This window comes from Seriola aureovittata, chromosome 12 (genome assembly GCF_021018895.1).
Source record: "Seriola aureovittata isolate HTS-2021-v1 ecotype China chromosome 12, ASM2101889v1, whole genome shotgun sequence".
Taxonomy (NCBI): domain Eukaryota; kingdom Metazoa; phylum Chordata; class Actinopteri; order Carangiformes; family Carangidae; genus Seriola; species Seriola aureovittata.
In genome coordinates this window covers 621,089-635,699 of record NC_079375.1, presented here as the reverse complement: position 1 = coordinate 635,699, position 14,611 = coordinate 621,089, and the positions used below count along the sequence as shown (strand labels likewise).

General features: G+C 38.1%; 1 protein-coding gene and 1 long non-coding RNA gene across 5 annotated transcripts; one reads left to right on the top strand and one right to left on the bottom strand.

The window, feature by feature from the left end:
• Positions 1-454: 454 nt before the first annotated feature.
• On the top strand, positions 455-11,124 carry LOC130178352 (uncharacterized). Of its 4 annotated transcripts, none has more exons than XR_008829147.1 (9): positions 455-536; positions 1,986-2,035; positions 8,058-8,101; positions 8,353-8,570; positions 9,299-9,462; positions 9,563-9,740; positions 9,853-10,071; positions 10,242-10,370; positions 10,816-10,941. XR_008829147.1 is itself a non-coding variant. In XM_056390472.1 (9 exons), the coding sequence occupies exons 4-9, from the start codon at positions 8,444-8,446 to the stop codon at positions 10,932-10,934; spliced, it is 837 nt and encodes a 278-aa protein (XP_056246447.1). In that variant the 5' UTR covers positions 456-536; positions 1,986-2,035; positions 8,058-8,101; positions 8,353-8,443; the 3' UTR covers positions 10,935-11,124. The 4 variants fall into 4 exon arrangements, 3 of the variants coding, with proteins under 3 accessions (XP_056246447.1, XP_056246446.1, XP_056246445.1); XM_056390472.1 differs by having other exon boundaries at positions 456-536; positions 10,242-10,271; positions 10,816-11,124; XM_056390471.1 differs by having other exon boundaries at positions 459-536; positions 8,361-8,570; positions 10,242-10,283; positions 10,816-11,124.
• A 2,111-nt stretch (positions 11,125-13,235) lies between these two features.
• Positions 13,236-14,073, bottom strand: LOC130179284 (uncharacterized). The gene is made up of 3 exons (XR_008829270.1): positions 13,932-14,073; positions 13,801-13,852; positions 13,236-13,302 (listed from the first exon to the last, which is right to left on the bottom strand). It is a non-coding gene; the product is annotated as an uncharacterized LOC130179284 (long non-coding RNA).
• Between the last annotated feature and the right edge of the window lie 538 nt (positions 14,074-14,611).

The following is a 14,611-nucleotide window of genomic DNA, read 5'->3' as shown; positions in this document are numbered from 1 at the left end:
TCTCCCAGATTTAACTAATTGTTTAATCTTCTCTGTTTGGACAGGAGCTGTTGGGCCTGAGCGGGTGGCCCTCCGGAGGTGCTCCCTTCACTTTCCTCTACAGCAGCGGTTTTCAAAGTGTGAGGTGCGCCTCCCCAGGGGGGCGCCAGAGGACTTCAGGGGAGGCGCGAAAAGAAAGGAAAAAAAGTGCATCATCTGGTTAGCTAACTACAGCAAATGGATCAACTTTTAGTGCCTCAGGTGAAAACCTGATACCAGATGATACACTTTTTTTCCTTTCTTTTCGAGTGAGAGTGGGCACAGAGGCGAGCAGAAAACGGAGGAAGTATGAGGTGAGTAGAAAACGGAGGAAGTATGACCCTGACATCCAGACATTTGGTACTGTAAATACCAAGGCAACCGAGGCATCATACCATACACATACACATACGATTAAAAGCAAGTACCGGTCACGGCTGCGGGTCGAGGATGATCTGCGTTTATTCCTTTCTACAGCGCATCAAAGACACAGACTCACTGCTCCCACTTAATTCCAGGTGAGCAAATGTGTTGTGTGCAGAGTTTAAGCGTTAATGTGGGATAACATCGGATGAGTGAAAATGTGTTTTAAAAAATCAGTTGAAAAGTTAAATTGCAAATAGTAATTTTTTTTTAAGTGAATACGTTTTTTTTTTTTAACAAAAAGATGTTCAAATGTATTTAAAATATGTTTAAAAACACACAAAGGTGTTAAAATGTGTAAAAAAAAAAAAAAAAATTGTTAAAAACATATAAAAAGATTGTGTTTAAAAAAATATTTGACCACATTCACAGATAAAGATGTTTAAAATGTTTTAATAATATGTTCCAGGGGCGTCGTGTAGCTCAGTGGGTTAAGTACAGTCCTCGCTGCAGCTGGCCCCGGTTTGACTCCTGCATCAGACAGTCCTTTGCTGCATGTCATTCCCCCTCTCTCTGCCTCCCCATTTCCTGTCTCTCTACTGTCCTGTCCATTAAAGCCACAAAAAGCCCAAAAAAATAACTTAAAAAAAAAAAATGTTCAAGAACATACAAACATGTTTGAAAAAATAAAGATGTGTATGACATTTATTCTTGAAACCTTTTTTTAGCCTGCGTGGAACATACAAAGCAACATCAATAACAGTAATAAAAGTAATAATAGTGGGGGGGTGCGGCTGCTTTTGAGTTCTCTTAGGGGAGGCCCACTATCCCACACTTTGAAAACCCCTGTTTTAAGAGATTCAGCATCATTTAAGGTTTTCAGAACACTGTGACGTGGAATGACAGCAGCACTTACAAGATTCTTTAGTGAGTTAAGAGTTCTTTTAATGGCCATCTAATTTGTCAAATACAGTTTTAGGCTTGTATTAATGTCTCTATACCAGGTATGTATAGGAAATCTTATATATTATATTATATGATATATGATATTTATACTGTGAATTTTACAGGTGCTGACACTGATTTAACCTCCTAAGACCCGAGCTCTATTCTTTGCTATATAGGCTGATTGGGACCTGAGAAAAATGATGTCCACATATGAGGACATTAGTTTTAAATTTCGATTACTGAGTGGCAGTATAATATCCTCATATGTGGTCATCAGGCCCTTGTTGAGAAAAAGTTAGTATTGTGGTCTAGAGAACCCAAAATGTGAGGTCCACATATGTGGACGCCAGGTCCTAGGAGGTTAAGTTCCTGAGGCATGTATTGTAACACACACACATCAGCACTCCTGTCTCAGCCTTTTAATACAGTGACTGCAAGGCCGGTTCATGTCATACCAGTTACAGCACAAATACAGGTTTGTTAAGTGTTAAACCACTTAATAAATTAGGACATATGTTATTTGGTCAACAGCCAGACAGTGTGGCTTTATTATGAAGAAAATTGTCATTTCAGTCAGAGTTGCTTTTTTTTTGGTTTTCCAAATGAATCTATCTTTGAGCTCGACTGAGAAAGCCTTCTGTTTTCTGTTCCCTAAGGAGAATCATGGTCAACAGTGTGTTTCCAAAGTGCCACTGAAAGACTGATGGTAAGCTGCTTAAATGACACTTTACACCATTATTAAATGAGGTGAGGAGGTCCGATCATTCTTGCAGTGCAGTTTCTATCATCTCTGGGGAATTACTGAAGCTACGTCCTTCTGTAGAGTTAATAAAGACAGGCTTATGTAGTGTGTGGTTTTCCCCCTTCTGCTCACACTGCGCTCTCTATGACACTTGACCAGCTCATATACAGTATATATATATATATATATATATATATATAACCACACACACACACACACACACATATATTAAAACAGGTATCTAGATTAATGTTAAAAAAAACTAAACATAATCATTGCTCCCATATTTGGGCATCAAAGCCATGGTATTCATTATTTCAACTTTGTAGCAAGTTGCTTCCCTCAACTCTCAGAAAAAAACAAGCTTGAGTGAATACAAATACAAATACTTGTGTCCCACACGAACTCAAACCTTTATACTGGGATCAGGTCAAGGCATGCTCTGATGCTGAGCCTTAGATGACTGCCTGCATAATAAACAGCTCCTTCCTGGTGGCTTTAAACGATTTGAAGGGATAATAGGATAACAACATCTGTGGCCTACATTCCTCTTTATGCGTGGACCTCTGTTGTGTCTCACATTGTCCTGCTCCTAGGTGTGAGGCCAGGCACAGCATTAAATATTGAACCTTACTACAGAACTTTTGGGATTATTCTCATTATTTTTTCTATTTTTTGTCTGAATATCTGAATCAAGGATTGTATGATTTGGGTATTTATCAGAACAATATATGACAGTGATGTTGCATACAATATCCTTAGTAGGAAAATGTGATATCAAACCTATATAAGTTGGGCAATCATCAATGAAACTAAACTGTTGCAAATATTATAGAAAATACTTACAAATTTTACTTGTGTTGCCACAAATGTGAGACATTTACATAAACAACATGATTTGACAATGAAATTACAGGGAAACGCATGATTGACTAAAAGCAAGTTTTCAACTCATAATGACAATGGACTGTTTTTTTTTTTTTTTTTTTTTGCTAACATTGTGTAACATTTTACGAGCAATTATATCCAATAATATTCATTCCATTCTTCTTGTAGAAATATTTTTAATTTTGCACAAGATCAGCAAATTACATTAGATCAGTACAGTACAGTAGTAATTGTTTGGACAAATGTTTCATTTTCTGCTGAGAAACCCAAAATCACTAACTCCATCTTCACATTTAGTTGACACTCAATCATTTACAGTAATACGTATTCAGTAACCGACACACAATTGAGGTGGGCTGTGGACACTGTATGTACATACATGGTCTAACTATCAGAGTGGCATTTATGGCTTTGTGGAAGCCTGTGGGAAAGTGGACAGTTGACATGTAGCTCAGTTGAGTTCTGATTAGAGAACCTCTGGCCAACTTCTGCACTGTATAACTGCCATATTTTCCTATGGCATATAAACATTGATCACCCATGTCAATAAAGTGTGAGACTGTAAAAATACTTCCATCCTTCAAAAGCACAACAGAGTTGTTTCTCTTGGTCTTTTGTTTTGCTGTAGGTATGACCATGAACAACACCATTTACAGCAATTCTCTTATAGTAACTCACCACAGAGTTTGTGGGAACTTCTCTCAGTGTGTGGAGAGCAGCTTGGTCACCAAGAGATATTAATCTCACATTTGGTGGACCAAGGGCAGTCACCTCAGTAAACTTTTTATACTTCTTGACATGCTGGTTTCCCTGTCTCATTTCATTGCAGAAATCTTTAACTTCTGCCGGTGCATTTGTCAAGAATTGCTTTGCTAAACGGGGGAAAGCACGGGATAACGCCACAATACAAAAGCCAGTGCTGCCACTCATGGGCTTTCCAGAATTTGCGTTCTGTTAGAGATCTTGGAACACGAGCAACAATACTTGGAGGCTTAATAGACAAGAGGTATCTGTCCATGATGGCTGTTTGTGTACCAATATACCATGGCTCAGAACTGCTTTTAGAATCCATCCATAAATTCGCCATGTATCTGCACACACCAAGCAGCACACAGTGCATGTAGTCAGGGACCATCCTATTGATTAGATCAAACAATGGTAAATCTGCAAGAGCAGATGAGCCCTTTATGCCCTATATGGTCTTCCCTTCTCTTTCAGCTATTTGTCCCATTTCTACTGTGGTTTTATGATTTCTGTCACTTGGCTTTTCACTTGGACATGTGTAAACCCTTGTGTTTCCTTTTCCTTTCCTTGTTTGCATCCCAGGGTGAAAGCAGACTCCACAGCCATACTCACCATTAAACTGCTTAAAATTCTGTAGTAATAGCCTTGCTACTGCATCACACACACAGGATGCTGCCACTCAAAACCAGCTTGAGAAAGACTGGCACACTTCTCAACAAATGGTTTAAAGAAGCAAGACATATCTGGCTTCTTGGCTCCAAGCACATAAAAGTATATGTTTATCTCTACTCTCAGGTGGTATCTCATTAACACAACATAATATTGGCCAAATACTAAATTTGGAGGACTGAAAAACTGGTACACCATCACAATTGAATGTGAGGGACAGAAAATCCTCTTTACTGTTATTTTCAAGGTCTGATATAAGGTGCCATCACATATGTCCTTTATTACATGCTTTGTATGGGCATCAGCACAAAAACATAGAGCCTGCATATCCTGGTGCTCAAGAATATCTTTCAGCTGATCCTTTAATGGTATGCTAATAAAGAAATGTCCTTCCTGTAAATTGGCTTTCACTGTTGTGAATGAGGAACATGACACAAATTCGAGTGTTTCTTCCAGAGATTGTGAAGAACCAATGTACTTAGTACAAACTCCACAGTAATGGTGTCGTTCGAACTGATGTGTAATATCAGCTAATGGTTTCTCCAGAAAATAATTGCTTGTTGGAACTGCACTAGTCCGAGCAGAATGCAATCTGAGCAGTTTCAGCAGGTCTTCCATTAATACACCTGTTGTGTTGTGTCTCAATGCAAAGGAGAGAATCGAGATGATGCTTTGCCCTTCCGTTAGTCCATGGGAGGAGTGGACATCATCTACCTCTTGAGGGACATTGTCCTAAATGATAGAAAAAGAAGCACTGCAATGAGACTGATCAGGTTTCATTTGTTTTACTCATAGCCTTGTTTTGGCAGACTGCACTTAGCATGGAAAATAGACAGAAGCTACAACACATGAGAAAGAAAAAAGACGCTGATGGGTGGAAAGTGTACATGTCAATGAACTGCAGAATATGTTACAGTTAGTCCAATGGCAAATGAATCTAATGTTAGAAAAATGTAATCAACCTCACATGTGAATGCTTAAGTTTTGTCTCACCTGCACCATTGTGAAAGATTCTGCTTTCTGTTCTTGTCTTTGGCTTCCATCTTCATTGTTTTCCTGAAAAAGACAGTAATGAACAACTCATTAAAGTGAAAGAGAGGGATAGCGGTGGAGCATATTATATGACACTGTAGTTTTGTCACCTGTGGCACAGTGAGAGGTTCTGCTCTCTCCTCTTCTCTCTGGCCATCATCTTCATCACTTTCCTAAGAATGACACAAAGAAACAACAGAGATAATAATTGTAATTTGTCTGTCAGAGTAAGCAACAGAGGTAGAGTGGTCTAATATTGTAGTTTTGTCTCACCTGTGGCACTGTGAGAGGTTCTGCTCCAAGCTCATCTCTTTGGGTGGCATCTTCACCTTCCTGAGAGGAACACAAGTCCATAATTTATTGTATAAATAAAAGAATTAGAGATGGGACTGAACTGATTTAACAGTGACCTAATTCATGGAATGGATATTGGACTGATGGCACCGAGCCACTATGGGCGGCTTAAGAGAAGCCAAGCTCATGTGAAGACATCTGTGAACTGTACATCTGTGTTTACTACACTGTCTGTGATGTAGCAGTGTAGAGAAGACTTGGTGCGCACAGAATAACATAAGAATGAAGGAACGACTGTAACTGCATAGTCTGGTTGCCTATATGCAGATTTAAAAAGCCAGGAGAAAAAGGTTACATAAATTAATATCATACACATAACACCAACAACAACAGTAAAATTGATGTTAATAACAATATTATTCAAGATAAAAAGAATCCTAATGTCAGAATCAGATCTGAAGCGAAACACGTGGATTGGTGCATCTCTAAAAAGAATGATGGAGGGACATAGAGAATGGCAGTAGTTTGACTGTGTGAGAGATGGGAGGTTGTATAATAATTCTGTGTTTTATTCTCACCTGTTGTGGTACGGTGAGAGGTCCTGGTCTCTGCTCTTCTCTCTGGGTATTATCTTCATCACCTTCCTTAAAATGGTATCAAGAACTTGTTTGAGACAGATTTTCACACAGCTCCCAGTGCAGTTTTTCTCCCTTTCCATATTGTTGACTAGTTGTTTTTGAACTTCACAGTAACATAGTGTTTTGTTTATAAGTTAAAAACAGTTCATTTTCTTCTGCTAGTAAACATTTTACATTTACTCAAGTAAAATTTTGGATAATCTGTGCTGCAGTTAATATTATCAAGCGATTTCCAACAACAAATGCACAGTATTCAACATTTATGTGGCAAACATAATTATGTTACATATCCTACCACTGTAATTTGTGCCCATCAAAACATAATTGATTATCCATAAGTGTACAAAGTGTCATACTTTTCATGCTTTTGTAATCAAATTAACACTTAAGCTCACATTTGGTACACATAACCTGGACTCGAGATTCAATTATTATAGTGCGGTGGGCAGCTCACTTTAAATTAGCTGTTAAAGCAGAGAGGACAAGAAATAAATTGCACTTAACATGTTGTTGCGTCGTGTGCTTCCCGCTGTCACTCAGAGCTCTGTTGATTTTCCTAATGAAACAACGGACAGTAACTAGTTACGATAACTGTAACGTTAACATCACTTGTGAGCTGCAGGGAGCGCGCATACCTTTTTTTTCCATCTCGTCAAAGTCCGTGTAGGAACGTTTCTCCGCAGCCAGTCTCTCTCTGTTGTGTCAAGTGTCACGACTTTTCTTTTCGGCATGTTTGTAACTTTACAGGAGCCGGTTTGACTGTGGAAAGCCAAGGCAATGCCAGCAAAAAAATTAAAAAAAAAAAACAGAAAGGCAAAGCATGCTACAAACCATTTTACCCAGGAAGTTAAAAGTTTGTTTTTAGCCTTGAGAGCGTTGATTTGAGGAGGTAAAATATCAGGATACGCCAATCAAAGGCAGCGTAGGGCGGGTCATCATGCCCATCATGCCCATCAACCCTGGCAGCGATCGCGAGTGTTTTTTTTTTTTTTTCCCAAACTTTATTGAACAATTAAATTTTACAGTTCCACATAGGAATCTTCAGTTTTCATTTTGCATTCTTAAGCATTATATAAAACATGTTCAAACTCTGTTCAAAAAAGCAAGGCCATACCGACATAAAATAAAATGCATATATTTAAAAATAAATATTAGAAAAATAAAAATAAACTATGACATGTTATAAGAAAATAAACAAATTAATAATACAGGCTAATCTTCCTCACCTCCCAGCAGTCAGGATTTTAAAAAAAGCAGATCTCTATTAACAAATCAATCAAAGCACCAGGTACCTTGACATATTCTGACACAGGTCTTGTACTGGTTTGTATGTGTCCGCCAAAAACAACAGAGGGAAAAAAAAATCTTAATTTCACTTTTAAAACATGTCATTGAGGGTTTCTGATTCATCCATTTACATGTATGGATATGATATTTTCCCATAGTTATGATTATATTAACCATATCAGATATTTCTTTAGTGAGATTATTTTCGTAAATTAAAATTTGTTGTATATCAAATGGTGTGATATTCTCCATTTTAATGCTTACCCAATTATGAAAGTTCTGCCAAAATTGTTCGGTAACTTTGCAAGAGTAGAAGAGATGTTCAAAGCGATCGCGAGGGTGGTTCATTTTGAACACACGGCGGCGGCAGGTCTGACGGTTCGGTTTATGGTTGATGCTCTCTCTCTCTCTCTCTCTCTCTCTCTGCATATCAGAGCCCATTCGAATACAATGGAGACAAATGAACCTCCCGTTACTGGTAAGTAAAATAACGTATTTGAAGGAGTTCGCTTACATCGGATTTTCGGTTTATGTAGCATTGCTAAAAGTGATAGTTAGCTTGATGCTAAAAGGTAACACATTTAAAAAAGTGAGAAATGTGGTTGTTCTCTGTTTTTTTTTTTTTAACAGATAGCCTGTATAACTGTTTTTTTTAAATCTTTTTATGTATGTCTATTGGTCATATTGTTCGGCTAAGAAATAATAGATTATTTTTATTTTTCACTTCAGAACACAAGGACAGGACATTTGCAGTGGTGCAGTGGAGTGAAGGATTCTGGGAAGCTCAGTGAAGTAAAGACTGGCAATATACGCAGGTGTGATGATTCCAAGATGGACCAACATGGGAATCCCATTTCCACCTACCCAGCCGTCATCGAATGGCGCCATGGGAAGAAAACAGCTTGGAGGGTTGCCCCACTACCTGGCCACTGTTATTTTAGTCAGTGGTAAGTTAATGTTCTGTTGCTATGGTTCAAAGTGAAGATTGTTGCTACATAACTTGAAAATAGGTGACTTAAGTTAGACAAAAGTTTTTACTTGTCTGAATTTGTGTTCTTACTTTCCTTGCCAGGTGGGTAAATGCTTTCCAACAAATGTTTTGCAGGATACATGATGATTAATTACAGTATTATTGGTGGGAAGGTCATGTCAAATAGGCCCTATTTAAATAAGCCAACTCTTGATTTAAAATGTTACACTATTCTTTACAACAGTTTTGTCACCATTTTATCATGTGTAAGTTACTGCTCTACAAAATGCTTATCTACACAACTTCCCTCCTCTCTAAGTGAATGCATGAACGACACTATACCACAGTAATCTCATGATGTTAATGTCTATAGCAGCGGTTCCTAATTTTAAGTACCCCTAACCTGACACAAATTGGAACACAAACTCCTGTCTGATAGATTTTTCTTATAGCTGTTTTAGTACATAAAGTTTATTAAACATCAACCAAAGTTTCATATGGATTTGAAATACATGTAGTAAAATATAAATTATTAGCATTTTCTGCAAAGCCCACTGTGTGAACCACAGCTCTACACAACACATACTATGATACTGATACTGACAATGTCATAACATAATATGGTGATACAAAAACTGCTCTTGAGTATTAAGCAGTTTGTCATGAAATCTGTTTGTTTGTATTCTTTCTTCTTTTGTTCTCTAGCTACTCGTTATGAGGCAACCCGTAAACTTGATGCACTGCTGAAGGAAAATGAACCTGCAGAGCTGACCAAGAGGGTATCAGTCCGCCCTCAAAAATATCAGGATGATTCAGATGTCTCAGATCCAGATGAGACTCAGATTCTGACTCAGCCATTGCAAGTCAAGGTGACATCTATTTGCTTTTAACTATTTTGAGTTTACCATATTTTTCGGTTGTATCATATAAATAGAATCTCTCTCTCTCTTTCTCTCTCTCTATACCCAGAAGTCAAAGGCTCTCACAAGGAAAGACCCTGCAGAGGAATTCCTTGCAATGTACAGCGATTCACCACCTTCAGTCATTCATCGTGATAAAAATCTGACAAAGACAGTGGCTGAATTAAAGCAGGAGATCCAAGATCTGAAAGAAGAGAATGCTAATTTGAGGGAGTTGCTTGTCCAAGGTATCACTTCTAATCACTTATTTAACAATTAGACAACCAAAACACTTGAGCCATACTTTATATTGTACTAAAGAATGATGTACTGTTTTTGTTTGTCATCTTCTGTGTATAGATGTGCCTGATCTCCTAAAGACCATGAAGAATGTCATTGATTTGGCTGAAAATCCTAAGAGATCCAGTTTGGAGCTGACCACACCACCACTGCCCCCCCCAAAATTCTCCACAGTCCAGGCCCGGTTCATCATCTGCAGATTCGCTGTTGTCCCTCCCCAGATCTTCAGCATCCAGCTCCACATCAGAGACTGTTATAAGGGACTGCCAGTCATCCAAGGTAATTGATTTTTAAAGAATAAATAAGTCCAGTGCATAAATTGGATCTACTGCCTCTTAGATCTACATGTATGAGTATGGAAGATCTAATTTTTGTTTTGATGTCTTAAGTCTCTAGGGGTGAGCAAATTATATTTAAACCCTACTAACAATGTCTCCTTGTTTAAACAGGTGGAGATCCATCCTGGGACTGGAGTCATGGTAGAGAAACTGGTGTGGGCCTATGCAGTTAATGCAAATTTGGCTACAGTATTTGTGAGGCATCTTCTCACAGTAGTCTTCCCAATGGAGATACTGCTGGTGAAAATCTTCGCCTTTGCCAAATGGAAGAACCTAATTCATAGAATACTGTCTGATCTTCCCTTGCTTATACTGTATTATATACGCAGGTGTAATATTGGTCTACTCATGACATGCTATTGTAAGCTACCTCGTTCTCTCCTGTTTCAAGTGCCTCTGAATTATTTTTTGTCCAACAGCAAATAAGCAAATGAATACATTTAGGAAAATAAGTATATTTTAGTCTGAAGTATAATCTTGCATTTGAAAGAGGCATCTCTTCATCGAAGGTTATACTTTGTGATGTATTTCCTTTTAGTTAACTTCTCTGTGCATCTCCAATACAGTGCAATAAAGCTAGCACCATTAGACATTATATTATGTAATGATGCTTTTTTGGGTTACTTTCAGATTAATAATTGTACTGTTATTCTTTTCCATTTTCCTCTATTGTGTTCATATATAGGTGCAACGCTTGAGAGGTGGCCTGGGACCCAGCCCTCCAGCATTGGCAGCACAATCAATGCCAAGATCACAGAGCTCCGTGCCAAAAGTAAAATTGTTTCTGTTACAACAACCCCTTAAAACACTGTTTACCACACCACAATCATGATCCACCTGGTCGTAACTGTTACTGTTACAGTGTCACATTTGTAGCCACGTTTTACCTGTTAGAGTTAAATTGTTTTAAGTGGGCAGGTTTTTATCCCTCCCTCGTTCTGCCCATGTTGATGTTCATTGTAATATCTATTCACTGCAAATAAAGTCCATCAAATTAAAACTTTGCCTAACAGCCATTTTTTCAGCATTTCAGATATTGATTTATAGACTGCAGTTATGTAGCTGGGATGGTAGAAAGTAGTATTGCAGTAGTAAAGGGAAAAATTAAGTTTTGTCACTTTCATATGTAAGTCACGTGTTTCTTATGATAGAAATGTATATGAAGCTGTATGAAATCATTCATAAAAAAGTATGTAATTTTTATAATCATATTGCAAATTTCATAGGCTGACATTTAAGAATTCTTATACAAAAAACATAAAGAAAACATAGTTTACCGTGGCATTACATTCCCATAACATACAAAAAATCTATATGTAATGGTATATATTCCTATATCTTTTTATACAGATTTTTATTATATGCCATTTAATAAACTTATATAAAACATATAAAGACAGCATAATTCACCTGCAACAAATATTCACTTTTCATACAGAAAACATACATATAGTGGAATTTATTCATATATGTAAGGTATATGTCTTTAAACAGACATAGTACAAAAAACTGCAAAAACTATATGAAATGTGTATGGAAAACATACGTTGACATGTGCTTTCCTTATTTTCTACATATATAGTTTTCACATGATTGTTATATAATTAGTGCCACGGGTGCTCAGCTCCGAGGCAGTCCTCTACAGCTAGAATAGCTGAGAGGAGTGCCTCGGGGCAGAGCCCCGAGGCATCTATTAATATTCTGTTTCGGGTTTATTATTCTTCCGCCAAATTTCGGCGCGTAACTCGTCCCGCAGCTTTGAGAAAACCCCGGTAATATATACATCAAAACGTGCGTCTTGATCCCGAAAGGGGTGCTATGACTTTTGGTGTTAAAATTCCAATTTTTCCCAAAGTTATTCCCAAAAAACTGGGAATAAATAATGCATTAGAAATGCATTGGAATTTTCTTTAGAAACCCACCTTTTTTCTACAAAATTGCACCTTATTTCTGAGTCACCCAGCTCTCTCATACCTGCACGTAGAAATGTGATTCAAACTATAAAACGGAGGAAAACTTCTGCTCTCTCAAAAAGACAGGAACTGTTTTTACATAACATAGTCCATGGGCCAGACCAGATATCGGTACCATTCAAGGTGACCAAACTTACTTATGATTTTTGAAAAGTTCTATGTCTGTAGATGATATTTTGGTATGATAACCCTTCCTGAGTGGCAGCTGTATCATAGTTATGAGCTCATGAAGTTACCCACCCCTTCAGAAAATTACATTTTAGCCGCTGGTGCATATCTTGGTTTAGACTCATGTACAGGACATCTGTCAATGTTTCACAGTATTGTCTTTGGTATCATTTTAAAGGTGAGTTTGTTTGTTTTAGGTGAGTTGCATGGTGTGGTGTTAGAGTATGAGGGGTGTAGAGCACAGCCTAATCCGGCAGGGGAGAGCCAGCCTAAAAAGGCCCCTCTCCCTGACTCTACATCCCTCATTGTCTTGGAGAGTGGGGGGGTGGGGGGGGGCAAGAGCACAGCCTAATCCGGCGGGGGAGAGTTTAGCTCAAAAAGGCTTCTCTCCTTGACTCTGCCTCCTTCAAAATGGCTGCCACTTTCTCCAACTGTGCAGGGGAGTTTGTTTGCTGAATCTGCTAGTGTGTTTTGTCAGAGTTGATGATGGTGTTGTTTGTGGTAGCATAGGCAAGATAAAGAAAATGGTGGTGTGAGGAGCAGTGATGGCTGGCATTAGGGGAGTGACTCTGGGACGCCAGTGATCACTGTCTAGCCTCCTGGAGGTGTTGTGGGACCAACTAGACGAAACACTGGTGAAAGGAGGTTCCCACCTGATGACCCCAAAGACATGTTAGTTATCACTGCTCATTAGTCTGTACAGCTAAATTAATAGTTATCATAGGACATGTTAAGCTTAGGGAGCTATTCACTGAGTCTGGTCCATTTTCTGTAGCACAAGCTTTGTGTTTATCTTAAATAAATTATTCAAGATAAAAAGAATCCTAATGTCAGAATCAGATCTGAAGCGAAACACGTGGATTGGTGCATCTCTAAAAAGAATGATGGAGGGACATAGAGAATGGCAGTAGTTTGACTGTGTGAGAGATGGGAGGTTGTATAATAATTCTGTGTTTTATTCTCACCTGTTGTGGTACGGTGAGAGGTCCTGGTCTCTGCTCTTCTCTCTGGGTATTATCTTCATCACCTTCCTTAAAATGGTATCAAGAACTTGTTTGAGACAGATTTTCACACAGCTCCCAGTGCAGTTTTTCTCCCTTTCCATATTGTTGACTAGTTGTTTTTGAACTTCACAGTAACATAGTGTTTTGTTTATAAGTTAAAAACAGTTCATTTTCTTCTGCTAGTAAACATTTTACATTTACTCAAATAAAATTTTGGATAATTTGTGCTGCAGTTAATATTATCAAGTGATTTCTAACAACAAATGCACAGTATTCAACATTTATGTGGCAAACATAATTATGTTACATATCCTACCACTGTAATTTGTGCCCATCAAAACATAATTGATTATCCATAAGTGTACAAAGTGTCATACTTTTCATGCTTTTGTAATCAAATTAACACTTAAGCTCACATTTGGTACACATAACCTGGACTCGAGATTCAATTATTATAGTGCGGTGGGCAGCTCACTTTAAATTAGCTGTTAAAGCAGAGAGGACAAGAAAAAAATTGCACTTAACATGTTGTTGCGTCGTGTGCTTCCCGCTGTCACTCAGAGCTCTGTTGATTTTCCTAATGAAACAACGGACAGTAACTAGTTACGATAACTGTAACGTTAACATCACTTGTGAGCTGCAGGGAGCGCGCATACCTTTTTTTTTCCATCTCGTCAAAGTCCGTGTAGGAACGTTTCTCCGCAGCCAGTCTCTCTCTGTTGTGTCAGGTGTCACGACTTTTCTTTTCGGCATGTTTGTAACTTTACAGGAGCCGGTTTGACTGTGGAAAGCCAAGGCAATGCCAGCAAAAAAATTAAAAAAAAAACAGAAAGGCAAAGCATGCTACAAACCATTTCACCCAGGAAGTTAAAAGTTTGTTTTTGTCGGAGGAAAACGGAGGAAAACTTCTGCTCTCTCAAAAAGACAGGAACTGTTTTTACATAACATAGTCCATGGGCCAGACCAGATATCGGTACCATTCAAGGTGACCAAACTTACTTATGATTTTTGAAAAGTTCTATGTCTGTAGATGATATTTTGGTATGATAACCCTTCCTGAGTGGCAGCTGTATCATAGTTATGAGCTCATGAAGTTACCCACCCCCTTCAGAAAATTACATTTTAGCCGCTGGTGCATATCTTGGTTTAGACTCATGTACAGGACATCTGTCAATGTTTCACAGTATTGTCTTTGGTATCATTTTAAAGGGGACTTTTTAAGCTTTCAGTCAAGCTAAGATGTGAATCTTTCTGACCAACATAGAGGTCACTGTAGCTCTTTAAACTATACACAACACACATTTTTGCACAATTTTCGCCTAAATGATATACTATC